This window comes from Palaemon carinicauda, chromosome 12 (assembly GCF_036898095.1).
Source record: "Palaemon carinicauda isolate YSFRI2023 chromosome 12, ASM3689809v2, whole genome shotgun sequence".
Lineage (NCBI taxonomy): Eukaryota > Metazoa > Arthropoda > Malacostraca > Decapoda > Palaemonidae > Palaemon > Palaemon carinicauda.
Window position 1 is genome coordinate 65,128,404 of NC_090736.1, and position 22,792 is coordinate 65,151,195.

The 22,792-nt window shown below is 39.6% G+C and overlaps 1 protein-coding gene across 1 annotated transcript in view; it reads right to left on the reverse strand.

Annotated features, from left to right (window-relative positions):
* LOC137651241 (protein SpAN-like) overlaps window positions 1-20,219 on the reverse strand; it is a 47,929-nt gene extending 27,710 nt beyond the window's left edge. The window contains exons 1-2 of the mRNA XM_068384467.1: window positions 20,082-20,219; window positions 1,853-2,078 (exon numbers count right to left, since the gene is read on the reverse strand). Coding sequence (XP_068240568.1) covers window positions 1,853-2,078; window positions 20,082-20,132 — 277 coding nt within the window. The 5' untranslated portion in view covers window positions 20,133-20,219. The remainder of the gene's footprint in view (window positions 1-1,852; window positions 2,079-20,081) is intronic.
* Window positions 20,220-22,792: the final 2,573 nt, after the last annotated feature.

The following is a 22,792-nucleotide window of genomic DNA, read 5'->3' on the forward strand; positions in this document are numbered from 1 at the left end:
GAGATCTGACTAATTGCATTCATTACAGAGGCATCACACTTACGTCAGTGGTCATGATGATGTATAGTACGCTTATTCTAGAGACCAGAGAGAAAGATTGATGAAAAGCTGACAGAAGAACAAGAAGAATTTCGAAAAAGTAAAAGTTATACTGACCAAATTTTAATTTTAAGACATGTGGTACAGCAATTTGTAGAATATAGAAATCCACTCCTGATGACATTTGTGGAGTATGAAAAAACTTTTGATAGTGTGCACCAGCCAATTTTCTGGAGAGTCCTGCATTATTATGAAGTCCTTCTTAAATATGTAAATTTGACTAAGTCTGTCCATGAGCATAACAAGTGCAAAGTTAATGTTACTGGAATCCTATCAAATGAATTTTCAGTGAACAGTGGAGTACTCCAGGGGAATGTGTTGTCACCTATGTTGTTAATCCTCCTCGTGGATTTTGTAATGGATAGAACAGTCGGAGATGGTGGAGAGGGATTGCACTGGATTGGTAACAGGAAATTAACTGACCTAGAGTATGCTGATTATGCTGTCCTTATTAGCAGAACACCACAACACTTGCAAAGCTTGCTTACCAGATGCATGAAATATCACATGAGGTGGGACTCAAGATAAATATAATGGAAGGTGCAATGGAAGATGAAATATCATTAGAAGGAGAAAGGATTAATGAGGTGTAGTCAGTCAAACATTTAGGAACTATAATAGCTAATAAAGGATCTTTAGAATTTGGGTTTAATGAAAGATTGAAAAAGCAAATCAGATAATGGCAAGGTTAAGTAAAATTTGGATATCAAATTGCCTAAAATTGCATATAAATATCAGGATATATTTCAATTTATTGAGATCGGTCTTACTGTATGGACATGAGTCGTGGTATGACAGTGTAACAATATCCAATAGATTTAGTAGATTTGAGAACAAAGACCTCAGAAGAATATTGGGAGTTAAATGGCAGGACAGGATTACAAATGAAACTATAAGAGAGATTACTCAAGCGCCATATGTGGATGAGATCATGGTGAGGGGCAGATGGAGATAGTTTGGGCATGCTATTCGCACTCCCCAATAAAGATTAGTTCACCAAACGTTCAGCTGAGCCCCACAAGGCACTTAAAGAGTTGGAAGATCCAGGCCTTCATGGCTGAGGACTATGAACCATGGAGTAGATGATGAATGTAGAAGTACTGAATTAAAAGCTCAAGATAGAGACGACTGGCGAAATCTAACCGAGTCCCTTTGCGTCAATAGACGTAGGAGGAGATGATGATGATATTTTAGTATTTCTCAAACTTTCAGATCTTTGACACGTAATATACCTCAAAGTCCCTAACCGCATTGTTCTCTGTCACATTTTACATCCATGTTTCAATTCCAAAAAGGAGAGATGTTTAGTGATCCAGTGATGCATATCAGTTTTTGTCTTTATAAACACACTTCTTTCTTTCCGAACATTTGCTAAGATCCTATTGCCTTCACTGTTCCCTCTGTTCAATTGATCGCCTCTTCTTCAATCCAGTATCATGTGTGGCTTTTCTCTAAAGTACGGAGTTCATCGCTTCGATTCTTCCATCGTCTCTCTTGATTTTCCTTCACCGAAATCCATAGACCTAATTTACCTTATTGCATTCCTTTGACTGATATTCACTCTCGATTACTCACAATCACTTTTACCAGTTTGAGCAACTTTACACCAAAACCACATAGGCCTACCCCTTCTGTACCTCCTGCAATTCTTTTTTCCTAAACCGGCCATATCAACGAAATAATTGAAACGATAATTTGAGGTTAATGAGATGCTTTTATATGAACGAAAATACTAGTTTAGTAATCTACAAACCACTGCTGCTCAATGCAAAAGGAACTGTGGGTGTCCCAGCTTCTTCAGGCCAGCGGTAGTTAGGTGCAGCAATAACTTTTCTCTGAATATTTAAGGTTTTTAAATATTTGTGAAGCTCATCGGGAATAATCATGTCCCCGATGACTTCCATCCCATCAGTCCCATTCGGCACACCAGTTTTGACATCAGGTGGTAGTCTCAGCGCCAGGACTTTGGTAGTGGTACCCTGGAAAAAAAGGATTATGGTGATAGTGGTAGCATTGAAAGTTACGTGGACATATATCCGTTTTTAAAACGTTAAATGCCTGGAAACATTTATTCCAGGATTTTTACCATTCATCATAGCCTTTTTTTTAACACTGTCGTAGAGCTACGACCCTACTTGGAAAAGAACACAGCTACATGCCCAAGGACTATAGCAGGGATAGCAGAAATGAAATATCAATTATTCAACAGACGTGAATTTACAAGCTGCCCTAATGCAAGAGCCCGTGTCTTGCTATAGGCAAGGCGTTCTTAAGCGAACGAACGATAGACGTGAAAGGGAGTAACTAAACCGCTATCACATTTTGAAATAATGCGGTGTCTTACGAAAGGCGTTTTATGCGGTTATTCACCGATGCTTCATTTAATTGATGATCATATTTTTCAGTTATGTATACGGGTTATTTTGTTTTTCAAATATTTTGTTTTAATTGTTCATTACCTCTTATACCGTTATTTATTTACTTATTCCCTTTCCTCACTGGGCTATTTTTCTCTGATGGAGCCGTTGGGCTTATAGTATCTTGTTTTTCCAACTAGGGTTGTAGCTTGGCTAATAATAATAATAATAATAATAATAATTATTATTATTATTATTATTATTATTATTATTATTATTATTATTATTATTATTATTATTATTGCCTTGATAACATGCATTAGAGAAACTATCAGAGGTGTTGTTCTAACATATATAATTTCAGTTTGACATATTAGTGGTTTGTTTTGTGCATTGAACCAAACAACTAAATATTTTCATTTCTGATCATTTTCTTAACTCTGTAGTAATTTGAAGCAATGGCATTGCAGAGATGAAATTTATTTCACATATCATTTTAAATGAACAATAACTGGATTGTTTATTGTACTAGAAGTTTATTAATTTAGATTATTATTATTATTATTATTATTATTATTATTATTATTATTATTATTATTATTATTATTACTTACTTACTTACTTACTTACTTACTTACTAAGCTACAGCCTAAGCTGGAAAACAGAATGCTATAAACCCAAGGGGTCCAACAGGGAAAATAGCCCGGTGAGGAAAGGAAATAAAGAAATAATCTACAAGAAAAGTAATGAACAATTGAAATGTTTTAAGAACAGTAACAACATTAGAACAAATCTTTCATATATAAACTATAAAACTTTAAAAAAACAAGAGGAAGAGAAATAAGGTAGAATAATGTGCCTGAGTGTACCCTGAAGCAAGAGAACTCTAATCTAAGACAGTGAAAGTACATAGTACAGAGGCAATGACACTACCTAAAATTAGAGAACAATGGTTTGATTTTGGAGTGTCCTCCTAGAAGAGCTGCTTACCATAACTAAAGAGTCTCCTCTACCCTTACCAAGAGTAAAGTATTATCATCTATATCAATGGTCGACAATAATGACTAATAAGGCCTGTGAATGCGTTAACTGTTAAGGCCTCTGATAACTTTGAATGGACATAATTGATAATTAGATAACTTCTATTGTCATTAATCTTCCTAAGCATATTCTATGGTGTTAACAACTTTCACCATCTTGAAACATGGCCATTTGGATCTGCTCCTAAATGAAATTATAAATTTTCAAATTTGATTCACAGGGATTTAGATAAGTTCCTACATAAAAGTAGGACTTTTTGGATCTAATTCACAGGGATTTTGATAAGTTTCTAAATGAAATTTTTTACTTTTTCATCTTAATTCACAGGGCTTTAGATATTCCTAAATGAAAGTTGGACTTTTTAAATTTGATTCTTTTGGTTTTGTTTATCAAGGAGTCAAATGGAACTAAGATAACTAGGAAGGAGTATTCAGTTTATTGTATATTCATATAATAATTTGAAATGTACTTCTTTGCTTCACTTTTAATGACAATTATATATATTTTTTTTTTTACCTTCTATTACTAGCCTATAGTCAATTCTTTTCAGGGAGGCAGATTTGCACCGACTAGAAGGGGTGCCCTTTTAGCTCGGAAAAGTTTACTGATCGCTGATTGGTTGGACAAAATAATTCTAGCCAGTCAGATAGCATGAAACTTTTCCGAACTAAAAGGGCACCGATGCGAGTCAGTGCAAATGCGCCTCATTAAAAAAAATTGAGTATAAGTATCTTCTTAAAAGTGTTGTTGTTGTGCGTAAATTTTATTACAAGAATATCGTAACATATTCTAGCAGTTATTATTATTATTATTATTATTATTATTATTATTATTATTATTATTATTATTATTATTATTATTATTATTATCAGGATGCTAGAAGCCTACGGGCTCCAACAGAAAAAATAGCCTGGTGAGGAATGGAAACAAAACAAAGAAAACAACGATTTTTAGAATTAGGTGTAGCTACCTTTAGGACTCGTTCTAGGACCCAGGTGAGTCCCAGTTCATTATTTTAATGAATTTTCGACCGTATAACTCAGAATAATTAAGTTATACTAAACGTATTAAAATCGGTTCACATTCTTCCGGGCTGCCACCGCAACCATACGTCAGGGCAAAGTTCACATAACTTCATTCTTTTTCCTTGATTTTTGCTGCTTCGGTGTTCTCTTATTTTCGAGCAGTGTTTCAACTGTTTAATTAAAATGTTTCGATTTTTTATGTTATTTGAAACTCGTTTGGCATCGGGTTTTTTTTATATGATTTGATATGAATTACAAATCATATAAAAAACGTAGGCTTATTAGAAATTTTGCAACTCAAAAATCCAGTGACAAGTTGATCTATTTCAAATACTTCACGGATGTTCAATGTTTATAGAGTCAGGACATATGAGATTAATAAAAAAAAAAAAAAAAAAAAAAGGGCAAATTGTAAACGATGAAAATGAACAAGCGTAAAAGTGAATCGAGATGAATCGGTGATTATTGTCTTTCCTTGTCAAAACATGTCCTCAGTATCTGGTATTCTCGATTACAGTAATAGCCCACGATTTCATTTATAATGTGATAATTCAAATGCAAAATACTGCATTTAAGTAAATGTTAATCACAATATCCAAGGAAATTTGTTATTTCTAAGCTGTTGTCTATCTCTCGAGGATTGAAATTTTTTTGGGAAATAGGTATTCTACACAAAGTGCAAAGCTGCAAATCAACGAAGTTTCATTTACGAAAGATCTTGAAGGTAGCCTTCAAGATCTTTCGAAAAAATTTTCGCCCCGAAAATCGGCCGATATTTTCGAAAAAATTTTCGACCGAAATTTTCGAAAACATTTTCGGCCCGAAAATCGACCGAAATGTTAAATGATCATTTCACCGAGTAAGATCTGAAAAATCGCACGCGACCACCGCGACTGTGAACGCAACAAAATTGCTGCGACCACGCTCGATTTTTTGGCGTGTCAAAGAAATGAGCTGCGATTTCTCTCTCTCTTTTTTTTTTTTTTTTTTTTTTCCCAGAGAATTTACCTTAAGGTACCAGAATTCTAACTCCTGGAGCGAGTATCCTTCGTGAAAGGGATATCGCGACATATCAAGGACATATTCTAGACACGTCACATGGCAATCTACGACCTGGACAGAGATTTCGTCTCGTAGGAGGTGATTGACGAGATACGAATTCGGGAAAGAAAAAGGGGGAGCCGCTCCCAAGGCTTCCCTATCCCCCGATTCGTATGCGTGCCTGGCGCCAATCCTGGCGCCATCTGTATTCCTTGTAGCGTACACGAGGTGCTACAGATACTGTATGTAGGGAGGGGTCCTACAGCCCTTTCTTAGAAAGGCAAGGGCGGGTCCATCAGGACGACATGGCCATCTCACCCAAAAATAGATTTTTCGCTTCGCTCAAAATCCGTTTTTTGGGCTCAAGCCATGTCGTCCTGATGGAAGTGTACCAGAGCATTACTGTATCTGTGGATTCTCAGAACGTGCCGTACTCCCCGGAGGTAATTTTTTCCCGGTCGACTAGACCTAGAGACCTAAGATGTTACCGTTATACATCTTTTCAACTAACTATAAACTATGTTAGAGCTTCCTGCCCCCTACAGGGAAGAGTCCTACTAGACTCTGGAAAGTCTCGAAGAGGACATATATCTATGTATGAATACCAGGCAAGCTAATATAGTGGTCTCGCCCTATATTAAGTAAAGCATAGTTTGTATAGAACCACTGCGTCAATATATATTGACCAGTAATCCGCACAATACTTGTATTGGACAAAGGTTTATATCCGCATAGGAAGAAACTAATAAAACCGCCCTCGTCCCTTTATGGGACGGAGTCCTCCCATTAGGGGACTACATAAACCAATGCAACATAGCTTGCATAACAGAATTATCCCAGATAAGATACATAGAATTAAAATGCTCAATTATACCAATAAATTGACACAGGTGAAAGAGACGCAAGGTTCTCAAGAACAAGTTTATTGACAGATAATAAACAGACAGGTTAACAACAAATATATATATATATATATATATATATATATATATATATATATATATATATATATATATATATATATATATATATATATAAAAGAGGATAACCCAAAACTTTAAGCATAAGTATGATCGTAAACAGAACTTGTTTATCTGAAAGAAAAACCATTAAACATGACTTTAATAAGATACCAAGGTACCAAGTCATAAAAGTCTGTATTACAAATCAATCACATTAGCGTTAGAAACGCTCGGCACACATGTCTGAACTTATGCTAGGTTCACCTTTGAAAGAAGGAACAGTCTATATGGGCACTTGGTGCCCTCATTTAGTTTGTAGTACAGTATGTACCTACACACTCACCCTGGACTTAATCGTCCCAATTAAGACCACTGTTCCTCGCAGAGTTAAACAGTAGGGTTAACTACACGACCCACTGCTACCACAGATCTCTTAAGTTCCTCTACTTGCTTCGCATAGTGGCGAAAGAACACCCTGGAAGACTTCCAGCCCGTGTATGAACGGAGATGTTCAAAATCCATACAATTAAAGAAATTTAGGGATGAGGCAACTTTCCTCGGATCGTGACCTGCGGGTGTACTGTCAGGATCTGCTCTGCGAATAAAATATGTTATTTTCGCTCTGAGTTGATTCAGAGATAAATTTGAGCCTGATGTTTCTCCCCTGAATAGTTGACCACCCTTGAAGTCTGAAGTTCTACGAAGATAGACCTTTAGGCATTCTACTGGACATAGAGATGCATCTTCTTTCAGAGGGCAGATTCTCCAGGGACCCCACCTGTTGGTGGGTAACTCATTCTTGGCGAGAAACGTAGGATCCGGAAACAGGTTCAGCTCCCCCCCATCCAGGAACTGAACACGACCTGCCTCTCTCGAGAGGGCTACGATCTCACTAACCCTGGCCCCGGACGGGAGTGCAAATAGGAAAATAACTTTTTGCGTCAAATCCTTTAACGCACATTCTTCATTGCTCAACAGGGAGGCGAAATGAAGAACTTTGTCTAAAGACCATGAGATGGGCTTTGGAGGTGCTGAAGGTCTGAGCCTAGCGCAGGCTTTCGGAACTTTATTAAAGATCTCGTTACCTAGGTCGATCTGGAAGGCAAATAAAATGGGTCTCATCAAAGCAGATTTACACACTGAAATCGTGTTAGCTGCCAACCCTTGGCCATGGAGGTGGATGAAGAAAGATAAGCAGAAGTCTGTTGAGATCTCCTGCGGATTCTTTGCCTTTACAAAGGCCACCCATTTTCTCCAAGATGACTCATATTGCCTTCTAGTCGATTTGCACTTATATTCCTCTAGGAAGTCTATGCTGGCTTTCGAAATCCCGAAACGCTTTCTCACCGCAAGGGCGAGAAAATCATGAGCTGCAGGGTCCGGGTTTTCTGTAATGAAGCGCAGACAGTCGACTTCTGGACTCGCTGGGTCAGAACTGGATGTGGTAGCGGCACGAACTTCATCTGTAGTTCCAACGCCAAGGGGAACCACATACTGTTCGTCCACTTGTGGGCCACTATTGCCGCTACCCCCTTGAAGGATCTCAGTTTGTTGAGGACCCTCAACAGAAGGTTGTGAGGAGGGAACAGATAAATCCTGGACCATCTGTTCCAGTCGAGGGACATTGCGTCCACTGCTTCCGCTAAGGGGTCCTCGTACGGGGACACGTACAGGGGCAACTTCTTGTTGTCTTTCGTCGCAAAGAGGTCTATTTGCAGTTCTGGGACTTGATTCAGAATGAAGGAAAATGATCCTGCGTCTAAGGACCATTCCGACTCTATCGGTGTGAACCTGGATAGAGCGTCCGCTGTCACATTGCGGACTCCTTGAAGGTGAACTGCCGACAGGTACCACTTCTTCTTTTCCGCCAATCGGAAAATGGCTAACATTACTTGGTTGAGAGGTGGTGACCTCGACCCTTGTCGATTCAAGCATCTCACAACCACCTCGCTGTCCGTCACCAATCTTATGTGGATCGAGTGACGCGGGGAGACTTTCTTTAAGGTAAGGAGCACTGCCATAGCTTCTAGAAAGTTTATATGAAAGGTCCTGAATAGCTTGGACCAAGTCCCCTGGACTTTTTTCCGATGAGAGTGACCTCCCCATCCCTCCTTTGAGGCGTCTTGAGTGAATCGTCATCGACGGGGGAGGTGGCTGAAGAAGAACCGACTTCTTTAGATGTCTGGCTTGGGACCAAGGTCTGAGAAGAGTACGTAGCCGAGGCGGCACTGGTCTTCTCAGGTCTCTTCGCGCGTTTGATGCATACCTTCTCCAAACTCCGGTTGCATCCTTTAACTGTGCTCTTAGCACTGGGTCTGTCACTGAAGCAAACTGGAGAGAGCCTAGTACCCTCTCCTGTTCGCGTCTTGATATCCTTTCGGAATCTAGAAGTCTCTTGACAGAGCCCGCTATCTCCTTCCTTTTCTTCGTCGGGATGGAGAAACTGTGTGACAAAAGGTCCCAGTGGATTCCCAGCCACTGGAACTTTTGGGATGGAGAAAGTCGAGACTTTTTTCTGTTGATCTTGAAGCCTAGGTACTCTAGGAACTGGATCACCTGACTGGAAGCTTGCAAGCATTCGGTCTCGGATGCTGCCCACACCAGCCAGTCGTCCAGGTAGGCTACTACCTGAATTCCCTTTAGGCGTAATTGTTTGAGAGCTGCGCTCGCAAGCTTCGTGAAAATCCTTGGGGCTATGTTTAGCCCTAATGGCATGGCTCTGAAGGCGTACAGTCTCCGTTGTAGCCTGAACCCTAGGTAGGGGGAGAGTCGACGGCGGATTGGAATGTGCCAATAGGCGTCTGACAAGTCTATAGAGACTGAGTATGCCCTCTTGGGCAGTAAGGTCCTTATGTGTTGCAGTGTTAGCATCTTGAATTTGCAATTCACTATGAACTTGTTGAGTGGCGACAAGTCCAGAATGACTCTGAGCTTTTCCGAGTCTTTCTTGGGAACACAAAACAGCCTCCCTTGGAATTTGATGGACTTCACCTTTCGGATCACCTTTTTCTCCAACAGTTCTTGAACGTACTCCTCCAAAACGGGGGTGGAGTGTTGGAAAAACCGAAGGCACGGGGGTGGAGTGCTGTACCAGCTCCAACCCAGTCCATTCTTGAGTAGGCTTTGGGCCCAGGGATCGAAGGTCCAGCGATCCCAAAATTTCATCAGTCTCCCTCCTACCGGTATCGTTTCACTTGGACTGCCGTCCTGAGGTCTTGCCTCCCTGACAAAGACCACCTCTGAATCCCCTTCCCCTTGAGGGGCGCCTAGACGAGCCTCTGGCTGCTCCTCTAGGTTTTGCACGAAAGGAAGAAGACTGTCCTTCGAACGTTGGGGTGAATGTGGTTGACTGACCTGGCACAGCCTGGGGTACCCACTGAAAAGTAGTCGGGGTTTGTGCCACCATCTGGGGCACTGGAGGCAAAGGCAATTGCAGTTGCTGTTGCTGTCTATAAGACTTGGCTGGCCGAGACGGTAGCCTAGTCCTTATATTCTTCCTCTTTGGTTGAGGACCCTCATCCGGGGAAGATTTTCTTTTGATAGCCAGGCCCCACTTCTGGAGAAGGTTTCTATTCTCCACGGCGGCCTTATCAACAACCTCTTTGACCACATCGGTAGGGAAAAGGTCTTTTCCCCAAATGTTGGAGGAGATTAACTTCCTTGGCTCGTGTCTCACCGAAGCCCCGGTGAACACGAACTCCCTGCAAGCTCTCCTTGTTTTGACGAAGCCATAAAGGTCCTTCGTCACTGTGGCTAGGTGAGACTTAGCCACTACCATGAACATTTCATGGACCTTAGGGTCACTTGCCATCGTCTCAAGAGTAGTCTGATGAGACATTGAGGCTGCCAGTCTTTCTTTTGTCTCGAACTCTCTTCGTAAAAGAGATTCGGACAGCTTGGGGAGGTCCTCGCCGAATTGCCGTCCGGCAATATCAGCCTCCAACTTTCCCACTGAGAATGTCAGATGGACATCCTTCCAGTCTTTGTGGTCCATAGGCAGAGCCAGCGACAAGGGTTTACACTCCTCCAGGGAGGGGCAAGGCTTGCCGGCCTCGACTGCCTTTAGGACAGCCGCAAACCCTTTCTGTAAAAAGGGGAAGGCTCTATCAGGAGAGGACACAAAAGAAGGGAGCTTCTTGCTCAATGCAGCTACCTTCGAATTAGAGAAGCCCCTCTCTTTCATCGAGGATGAAAGTAGGGCTTGAGCCTTAGCGTGGTCCATAATAATGACCTCCTTCGGCTCTGTCTCCTCCCTTGAAGCTGGTTCTTTTCTCAGCCGGACATAGCAGTCCGGATATGATGCCTTGCTGGGCCAGAATTCTACCTCCTCTAGGGGAACTGAACCCAGCTTATCCGAGATGACGATCTTTCCAGTCGTCATCGGCATGTGCTCAGCATACCTCCATGGGTTAGCATCTGAGCATATGGGAAGGTCTTTCACATTGAGCCTTTTCTGGGGCCCATGTGATTCTGCCAGGGACTGCATACGCAGTTCCATTGCAGCCGCCTTCTCCTGAATCTCCTTCTGCATTTGTTGGATCATTCCAACAATCGAAGAGAGGGCCTGTCCCAGTTCTACTGGGAGACCAGCCGATGTTGAGGGGATAGGCTCCGGCATCTGAACCGGAGTAGCCGACACCTCGTCGACCTCATCCTCTACGACATCCGGGGTTTGAACTTGATCCTGACCTTCTGCCAGGAGGTCTTCTTCCAAACGTTCGTCCAGGTCAGACATCCTGTCATCCAACTGGATGTCTTGCATCGCGACTGCGACTTCCACGTCCACCTGGACTTGATCTTGAGGGATCTCCTCTTGAGGCTGGGGAATCACTGCCTCAGCTGATGCCTGGGGAAAAAGATACGCCCTCATCTTCTCACTTGGAAGATAAGGGCCAGAGGTGTTCTTCTTGAAGCCCCTTACCCAAGTACGAAGCTTTTCCCTTGCTATATCCCTTGATTCCGCCGTTCTAGGGGAATCAAAAGCCTCAGTAATCAGGTTAGTGCATACAGTACATACCTGAGGGTCCCAATACTGGAGATCATCCTTGGAGACAGCGCATGCTGCGTGTCTCCTACAACACTCATGTCCGCAGAGGTTCTTGCTGCGGACATTGCAGAAAACATTTCCGCACTTCGGAGGGTCCTCCTGTAAAGAGAAGAAATTTCCATGAGTATCAAGTGAACTATGTATCACTGGATATGCATAGTATAGCATAACAATTCATAAAGGAAAGACACACACTTGTGTTTCCCTCACAACGCATTGTTGCAGCCTTCCAGATAATAAAATCAAAATGGTTTATCTCTTCTAGAGTAACCAATGCAAGGTTTCCAGAGGAAACAGGTGGAGCTCACACCTAGGCAATGATTTTAAAATCCTGGATAATAGACAGGGAAGAACTCTGCTTCCTATCTGAGGGCAACAGCAAAGGGCTGTGCAAGAAAACACAATAGTGTTAGAAGATACAGTGCTGTACCTAAACCTTTACTATAGTTTTCTTCTTACTGTATATGCTATACAGAAGAATACTAGTACAGTATAGGAGGATGTGTGCCGGCCTGCCTTTGCCGGCCGGCACACACCACAACTATCTTTAAAGTATACTACTTAACAGCTATAGGGCGGCAGCACTCTGGTTCAAATGCCTGTGCCGGTCGGCAGCAGCTGCCGGCCGGTAACAGCCAGTGTTGGCCGGCAATGGCTGCCGGCCAGAAACTACACAAGGTAGTACCCAGCTGCCGGCCACACTCTTGGTGACCGGCAGACAAGGACTGACATAAGCCGGCCGGCAAAGGTACAAGATCGATGCCAGCCGGCAGCAAAAGAACCAGAAGACTACACCTGCCCGGCTGCCAGCCTATGAGGCCGGCAGCCGGGACAGGTACAGCACTAGAAGAAAATAGAATGGATGCCGGGATAAGAGTGTACACAACCCCCAAGCCCGGCAACCGAAAGAGTGCATATAAGGAAGGGGAGAAACTAATTCAGGCTTCCTTGACCAATGCCGTCCGGCTCTGCCGGCAGGCATGGATGAGGGACCAAGAGAGGTCCGGGCAGCACTCGAAAACATAAGACCCTTGCCGGCCAGCAGCTCTGCCGGCCGGCAATGGGCTGAGTCAATTCCACATCCCAACCTATACTAGGTCCAGAAGTAGAACGACGTACAGTACAGTAAGACCCCTGCCGGCCAGCTCTGCCGGCCGGCAAGGTACAGTACAGTAATGGCTAGGCCATTACGGAGATAGAGGGGGAAGGGACAAGAGGGTCCAGCCAACCTTGCTTTAGTGACAGATCACCCGCAGCCAAGAAACTTATCTTAGCCTAAGGGAGATCTAAGGGGAAAGGCCAGCAATACTTGCCAGCTTCCAGAGCACCAAAGCAAGGAAGGCGTTGCTACTCCCAAGGGAAGAACTTATCCTCCCCCGAGAACAGCAACAGGACTTAGTCTGGTCGATCACAAAAGAAGGAATCATAACTTACAGAAACCTTCGGTAGTGACCTAAGGGAGCTAAGCTCCCTTTGTAAGTGTTAGGTCAGCGAGGGGGACTCTGCCCCAAGCCAGACAACACGGACTCAGACTAAAAACTCTGTTGTTCTGTCCCTCTTGAACCATAACTACAGGAACATGAAGGTACAGTAACACCCTAGTATAGTTTTATCGAAAATAAATTCGGAAAAAACCACTTAGGGATAAGCCCAAGGCTTAAACAGAGGGAAAGGGATTGCATACCTTCTCCGAAGAAAAGAAAGCAACCGGGGAGTATGATAAAGTATACTAAGGCTCCATAAGCAATTAGCCTAGGCACCAAGAGAATCGATTACCTAATTCACCGAAACTCACACGTATACAATCTTGGAAATATTCCACACAGTCTAAAATGTATAAAATATAGCCTAAAGCTTCAATAAAATTTTAATTACACTCAGAAAAACCAAAATCATGCATGAAGTACTAGGACCAAACGACTAGGCTACATGGCCTAGCGTAGGCCAGAATGGCGAATACTTCGCCAAATAATACTAAGCACGAAAGGAAATCCTATGTAAAGCTAAATAGCTAAAATTTATTAAAGCAAAACAACCAGGAATGTCGCTCTGACTAACTAATTTATACCTAGCGAGCGACAGTGCCCAGGACACCTCTGGTAGGCTACGGCTCTTGTATCAAAGATTAATCCTATTAATCACTCAAAATTTTACCAAGAGCCTACATTTATACATAACAGACACTATACTCAACTTATCAGAGGCCAACGAAGACGGAGAAGCCATGAAAAGCCGAATAAATCCAAGATTTGCGAGAAAAACAGGAAAAAAACACCGAGTTGTTAAGCTACGCAAAAAGGAATACAGATGGCGCCAGGATTGGCGCCAGGCACGCATACGAATCGGGGGATAGGGAAGCCTTGGGAGCGGCTCCCCCTTTTTCTTTCCCGAATTCGTATCTCGTCAATCACATCCTACGAGACGAAATCTCTGTCCAGGTCGTAGATTGCCATGTGACGTGTCTAGAATAGGTCCTCTGATATGTCGCGATATCCCTTTCACGAAGGATACTCGCTCCAGGAGTTAGAATTCTGGTACCTTAAGGTAAATTCTCTGGGAATATCGCCGTAGTTGTAATATACCCTAGGAAGCTACCCTATGGGAACTTCCATCAGGACGACATGGCTTGAGCCCAAATATATATATATATATATATATATATATATATATATATATATATATATATATTATATATATATATATATATATATATATATATATATATATATATATATATATATATATATATATATATCGTTTCACAGTGATTGAATTTTTATTCCACTGTTGCCCTCAACTGCTTACATATGAGTTCGCTATCTTGTTAGATAAAGTCACTTGCATTCATCTAGCCTCTCTTTTAGTACCTAACAGCTACCTGACAACAGATCGCAATTCAGTCTTCAGAGAAGATTACTTGGCGAAATTACCCCTTTACGTCACAAATTTCTCAAGAACTTCCTAAGGAACTATTTCTAGCAACAAGGTAGTAATCCCTTTTAATCAACGCATATCCGCCTTAATAAAAAAATGTACACGCTATTATTCCGGATTTTTTTTTTTTTTTTCTTTGTCCTGATAAGTCTTATCAGTCATAAACGTTAACAATATTTCCTTCGTTTTATTGCTCTCTGTCGGATTAGCGTACCTCGTTTTATCATCCTGAACGAACAGTTGGACACAGGAATTCCTGACACACCTCTCTTTGAGGAAATATACCCTGTCAGACCCTCACTGCGTGGCGAGGGCCTGTGTGTAGCCCTGCACATCACCTCTGCCACTTCTCCCTATATTATCTGTTTGGTTACTTGCACCGCAGTAAGGGTGTGCCAGGAATTCCTGTGCCCAGCTGTACCAGTATAAAGGAATGACCCGACCAAAGGACTCAATGGCAATTTGAGCTAAATGGAAATCAAATTCTATTATTTCATTACGTGAGGCCGTGAGGTCTATAAGCCATTCCTGAAAAATGTAACCAAACATCACTACTACTACTACTACTACCACCACTACTGCTGCTGCTGCTGCTGCTGCTGCTGCTGCTCCTTTTAATATTAACTGTAATAGTAATCATATTCTATACTTGCATTTTCATGATTTCCCATTTCAGGTTGACTGCAATGAAACTATACAGAAACGGTTGCTCAATAATAATAATAATAATAATAATAATAATAATAATAATAATAATAATAATAATAATGATGATAATAATAATAATGGAGGATTTAATGTGCAAATCTCTTGCATTATTGCAAGGTTTAAAGAAGACACCTCAGACTTCGGTGTGTTGAAAAGTTTAAAAAGTATTTCTAGACTTTGGCCCTAACGCAAAGGTCTAGAAATAATTTTTTTTCTTTTTTTATAAAAAAGAAATAATAGAGAGATCCATGTAATAACACGTACATAAACACTTTTCAATACATTATCAAGACATCTGTGCAAGTCAGTGAATAATAATCCAAGGGATTAGAGAAGAGTAATAAAGAAAGATTATTAGCAATAAAACTTAGTCAACACTTCTTGCAATTGATAACTTCCTAAGGCATTTCCTTGACCTATTTGTCGCCACTTCAGATAACATAAGAAGCAAATATCCTTTTCTATATCTACAATCGACCCAGATTCGTTAGAGGGGTCCAGATTAAATTGTCATGATTAACGCTTATCAGTTAATACATTCTAAAGCACGTGTGTGCCTGAAAATCTGAAATACATATTAATGGTAAGGGAATTTGTAAGAGAAATTAATGTTAGAATGTATTTTAATCTTTTCCAAATCTGTGAAGTTGTATGTCTGTTTCTTCATCTCTTTTGCAAACTCTTGTTTAAGAGTTAGTTATTTGTAGAGCGTTTAAATGACGATCATGAATGGCAGAGGCAAGGGACAGGACACTATCGTAAACAGGATCGACCATATATACATATCAGCAACACCCAAACACTCTCTCCACCTAAGCTATGACCAGGGAAGGTCAGGCAGTGGCTGCCGAAGACTCAGAAGGTAGACAAAAAGGCTTTCCAAAACCAATCACCCCATCCCTAGCTCACAAGAACAGTGATTTTTCGAATACTACTTGTAACTATCGGGTTTGACGGGGGCTCGAACTCTCGTCCAAAATATTGCGAGACTGTAGCGTTTCCATTAGGCTATCAAAACCGTTACAGATACTTATTGGTTAATTTTCTTCTATATCTGTCTTGGTAATTGCGCAGTTATTGGCTATCTTTTTTTTTTTTTTTTCAATTACTCGTGCAGATATATTCTTTTAATCCTGTGGTAGCCTATACCTCTCCGGCCCCATCCATTTCCGAGACAGGATTTCTTAGAATCTCTCTCTCTCTCTCTCTCTCTCTCTCTCTCTCTCTCTCTCTCTCTCTCTCTCTCTCTCTGTCGTTCCATGTACCTATTGGCTATACGTAACTAATACGTACAGTTGGACACTGGAGTCCGTGACACACCTCGCTCCGAGGAAGTGCACCCTGTCGAATCCTTACTTCACGACGAGTAACCAAACAGATAGTAGAAGGTAAGGATGGCATAGATGGTGGGTGGGGTTAAACACAGGCACTCCCTGCCAGTAAGGGTGTGGCTTTGGCTTGGTGCGCTTCCTCAGAACGAGGTGTACCAGGAATTTCTGTAGCCAACTGTACATGTGTGTTATTGTGAAAGCTGTGCGAGATTATAATTGCAAAGACACTAGCTGAAAGTCTGTAAGCGTTAATTCTCTTTGGTAATTTCGCAGCACACCAGTGGCCTCGATAAAATCCCCTTTGAACTAATAAGATTCATGGTATTTTTCAATACGTTTATCGTTGAAATCCACGGAGAAACAAATGGAAAAGCTTTCCCTCCTAGGCGGTATTATAACCCTCGCTGGTAAGAAGGCAAAGGTATTTATGTTTTAGTCAGAAAAGTTTATCTGATATTTTATCGGATCCCGTTTTTTAATGTTTTAACGTTCTTGGGAAGCATAAGTTTTATTGGTGAGATTTAAATTTATTGCTTAACTCATTTTTTTCATCTTTTATATTTACTATATGACTATTTTTTGTTAATTAGATTTAACATATGTTATATTTTCCTTCGCGAATTTATACAGGCCAGCTTGACTCATTAGGGTAGTAGGCTAAATCTCCTCCTTTTGATATTAATATTGTCGGTAATATTGTCAGCAGAACAAAGGAATGGAGGACTCTAAGAACGAATATGCATAGGAAAAGGAAGAATCCTATCTCATTCTTTACTATAACTTTTAAGATTAAAATCCAGAATCATCAGATCCCTTTACGAGTCATTTGGTATCATATCGGAGTATATGTTTCGTTGTTTTTAGTATCGTCCTTTCTAACCCTTAGCCAGTTTTAATCAATATACTGGGATGTAACGTATATTCTGTTGCTCTTAAATGAAAGAGCCATTTAGGGTTCTTTACTAAAGCGTTTAAATCTATATTGGATTATAATCGAGGCTGTTACTGCACTGTAATTGTTCAGTGGCCACTTTCCTCTTGATAAGGGGAGAAGAGACTCTTTAACTATGGTAAGTAACTCTTCTAGGAGAAGGACACTCCAAAATCAAACTATTGTTCTCTAGTCTTGGTTAATGCCATAGCCTCTGTACCATGGTCTTCCACTGTCTTGGATTAGAGTTCTCTTGCTTGAGGGTACACTCAGGCACAATATTCTATCTAATTTCTCATCCTCTTGGTTTGTTGAAGTTTTTATAGTTTATATAGGAGATATTTGTTTTAATGTTGTTACTCTTCTTAGAATATTTTATTTTTCCTTGTTTCCTTTCCTCAGAGCTATTTTCCCTGTTGGAGCCCCTGGGCTTGTAGCATCTTGCTTTTCCAACTATTTGCCTAATTTTAACACTGTGTTGGGATTCAATCTAAACTCGTGCTTTGTTGGTCTTTGAAAAATCAGAAACTTGCAAAACTTTATTAGATAAAAGTTACAAGGGAGGAAATGTTTTTAACATGAGAAATATAGTGGGAACATAAATACAGCAATTACGGATGGAAGGAAAGTTGAAATTACAGAAAGTGTTAAGAACTTTGTTAGTAACAGAATATGGAACAGAATACCAGATTTTCTTTACATACAAAGAAAAACTTCTCAGAGATGCACACAGCTTGTGATCAAATATAATACTGTATTTAAAACACGCCTTTAACCCATCCTATTTCAGCCTCTCGGAGACTTATATGACTCCTTTTCCGTGTTACTATTCTTATAGAAAATATCACATCTCTAGCATTGAAACCCACGTTTTCACGCCTTTTTTATTTCCAGTTATTAACGTTGAGACAGCTTGTAATTTTCATCACAATTGTCATTACGAATTTGCTAGCATCATTAAGCATAATGATTTACGGTCATTACCCGTCGATGGTAAATCTAGAAATACTTCATACCCGCTCATACAATGTAGTTATGGATTTTCGGTCTCTCCCACACTGATAACATAACAACCTGTTTAAGCTTGCCTTCGCATGTTTCTAGTTTGTTTGAATTGTTGAGACATTCTTGCTCGGAACTGCTTGTATATAATCTCGTTATCTGTTGAATAAACGTTACTTGCATTAACCTCGCCTCTCTGTTAACACCTAACACCCATCTTGCACAACATTCTTAAAAGAAAAAAAAGTGAGGTTAGACTAAACCCAATAAATCTTTATTGTCAAATAGTACACTTTTATCACATTTGAACTTTCTTTTCCCCCACAAGCCTACTTTTTTTGCAGGTGTCTGGGTCAGGAAAAGTACAAAATCATCAATTTAGAACACCAAGATATTTTTCAAGGCATGCATTAAAAGCACTACTACTAGTTGTCATGATCCAACAAAGTGCAGTTGCGTTGCTATCTCTTAAGAGTGTAATCGTGCAATACCATACCAATAATAATAATAATAATAATAATAATAATAATAATAATAATAATAATAATAATAATAATAATAATAAAGAGCAAGTGACCTGCTATAAATAGATTTCTTTCTTGTCACGCTGAGCGGTAAGGGGAGATGAGTAGTTATACCCTGATAAGAGTGGCTACCCCGAGAGGTACACTCGGAAATCAAAATCTCCCACAAATTGCTGAACTAACGAGTTTTAGTTAGGAAAGGTTTAAGGGTCTAGTAATAATAATAATAATAATAATAATAATAATAATAATAATAATAATAATAATAATTCAGGGTCTTGAAACTTTTTGAGAAAACTATCGAAAACTGCACTATCATTCAGTAACCGCATCCTATAAACCAAGGTCTATAGACCTTGCTATAAACAATCCACTGCACGTAACTATGCGTATTCTAAATTTCTGCTTCCCCGGGGAAATTTAGTTACATCTTACGTACCAGCCTTTCAGCTTTCAAAAGCAGGACATCTTCCCTCTTCCAGTGACATGAAAAAAAAAAAAATAACCGTTTAAAATGTTCTGCCAAATCATTCACGTTTTCTATAGACTTAATCTGAACTGAATTTTGAGCCGTGAGATGACAAGTGATTTCTTTAACTCGAGTTTCTATAATTGTTATAACTTTGGAAAATGTATCTACACAATTGAGATGTACACAAATACTGTATATTTGGCTAAACAGGATAACCAGCAAAATAAGTTGCAATCTTCAGTCTTGTCAATAAATAAAGACCAAATTGTTGATGACCCTAGATACATAACAAGTGCATAATTGGCTCTCGAAAGGATTTCAGTTTGACACTCATGTTCTGTAAGTATACTCGAGCGAATATATTCAAGATTTTGAACTTCATTACGCATCAGCCTTCACTCAGTCTAAATGAGGATTTGATTCACATTTGTAGTTGATGAAGCCACCTGACGATATTACTGTCAAAAATAGAATCTGTAAATCTAGATACTGGATGATAATAGCATTACTGTAACAAAATCTATCATATAAGAGTGAGTGGTAATAACAAAACTCCTAGAAACGTCCGATAATTTCTGTTATGAAAAGAAATTATATAAAAACTTACAAGTACAAGAGCTAGGGCGAGAAGAAATGCTTGAGCGCGCAACCCTTCCATGGCTGAGTTATTTTGGCCAATACCAGCACCCCTCGGTCTGTGGCCTTTTTATATAACCATAATGGCACTGAAACGTCTAAATCCACTTCCGAGAGACGAAATTCACGATAAGACTTGGCTTACGGGCGTCATCGATTAGATTCCCTTATCAGGTGAGCCCATTTCTCTCAGAAAGTGTGAGTCAGGCAATGCAAGGGATATACTGTACGTTCCTCTTTTCTTGTTATCTATACATGTTGATCTGTTTATTTACGTGTTTTGCAACGATGGCGACGCTAATAGTATTACTGAAAGACGCGAAGTCTTGGATGATATGGTTACAAGCAAGGTTTATAGACTAAGACCTTGGTTACAAGCACGTCTAAGTGTATACCTAGACTGTAGGCTTAGTTACGGGTGATAAGGTTTACAGCTGTGAACAGCCGACTTTTTACTTTACTTTAAGGGGCTGCTTGTCTTGTCCTATATTACAGGGGAACCCTATTCTCTACAGGACTTTCACAGTCATTTTATCGAATACATGCTAAGGCCTTCAACATTTCACACTGCATATTGCTCGTTTATTGTTAGATCCACATTATCAAAGCACCTGGAAAACGATAGTTTTCAGTTTCCCCTCGAAAGACTTAACATTTTTAATCTTACAGATGTTTAGTGGGAGTTTTTTGTTTAGTCTTGGGTGTACAGACGAAAGGTAGGAAGACGCAAAAACAAAGGCAAGTTTTAACCACTGGTCAACATTAAGATGGAGATTGTGACTCGCACTTCAAGAAGTAAGAGATTTAATTATTCGAATTTTGATCGTAAGATCATCGAAATGAGAATTCCAGGAAAGGCTGCCATCACAGTCCAACGAATCTGGATTTCTTTTATGTGGGAAATGAGATCAAATTAATCGGGAAATCACAAGAATGAAGGACTGGAGGTTTACTTAAATTGATTTTATTTTTTATTTCACAACTTCGCCGTCTTTGTAAGCTAATGAAAGGGGGTTTAGGGGAACCTATAGGTATAGGTCATCAGCAACTAATTCGCGGTTTCTCGGATTATATCAGCTTCATGTCCTTATGTATGCAAACGTGTAGCCTAACTTAAGTTTAATCTTATTATATATGTAGGCCTACTGTATATGCCTATATGTGCATTGGTTGTGGGTGTATGCACGTATATTTTATATAAAAAATATATGTGCTCTTTCTAATAAAATAGTTGTAATAGTTTAATAGAAATCGAATGAAAGATTAGAAAAAAGAACAACGTACTGTAAGTCTATTTTTTTTTTTAAATATGCATAAGTATATGATTATGCAAATATGTATATAAACCTTCATAGGGAGGTGTAAGGCTATGATGTGTATTATTCTAACCATACTTATCAATCCCCCTTTAATATTATCTTTTAAATTTTTGATTCATGGATTCCAAAGAGTTCTTCTGATGGTCACTATAGTGACTACACGAATGTAATCTTTGGTATTACTCTGGTTAGTGTTCTTAACCCTTTACTTTTATATTTCGTTCGCATATGTGGTTTGACCTTGAAAAAGAACCTTCTTTATACATATGCTGCTATCTTGGAACAATTTGACCTTTTGAATATGGACCTGATTCTGCTGTATCTTTTAACGGAAATCTAGATCAAATTAGTGCATGAGAGATAAGTTAAACTCTGGCAAAATAAAAAAATACAGGATTTTTAGTAGGTCTAGGATATCTCTCTCCTGACAACGTTTCTTTGACTACCTGCACTCCATTTGAAATTCAGGGTGCCATTCTTAGTCGCAAATTCACTTCTAATTATCATGTCCAGTCATTTTCTTCCAAAACTGTACAAATATATATATATATATATATATATATATATATATATATATATATATATATATATATATATATATATATATATATATATATATATATATATATATACATATATATACATATATAAAGGAATAATTTTAATTTTACTGTCCCCAGCCTGATTTTCAACAACCAACTCTTGTCTTGAATTGTTGGACAAACATTTAAGATTCTTTAAATTAATTATCCCTTATTTGGATATTGATCCATGGCACCTTCATTCATTCAATTATCTCATTGTGCAATTAAGCACTGTAAGATTCTTCATAATACTGACTATACTTTGCATTAAGATCTTCTATAGTTATATCATATACCAATTACATACTGGGTATGTAGTCGATTTCAACAGTTACATTATCATTTCTAAGGTTTTCTAGCAGTTTTATTCCGCCATTGACCAGATTGTGGAATAATGGTGATGCGAAAGGTAATGGAACGGACATTAATTGTCTGCAAGGAGTTGCGTGATAAGGAATCTGAGTTGAATGTGGAAGGGTTGATGTTTGCAGATGACACTGGGCTCACTGGGGAAAGAGAAGAAAAATAGCAGAGGCTGGTGATGAAGTTTCAGTGTTTGTGAGAGGATAAAGTGACAGAATAAGGTAACTATAGTAAATGGAAATAAGGAAGATGGAGCAAAAAGTGTTGGCGTGGTTAGTGAGATAATGTCAGTGGTTTAACTTATAAATGTCTAATAGTAATTATGATAGATGGTGGTTGAATATGAGAAGAAAGAATAAAGAAGGATGTCTGCCAGAGGTCGACAAGACTTGAATCAACAGCGGAAGTAAACGTGG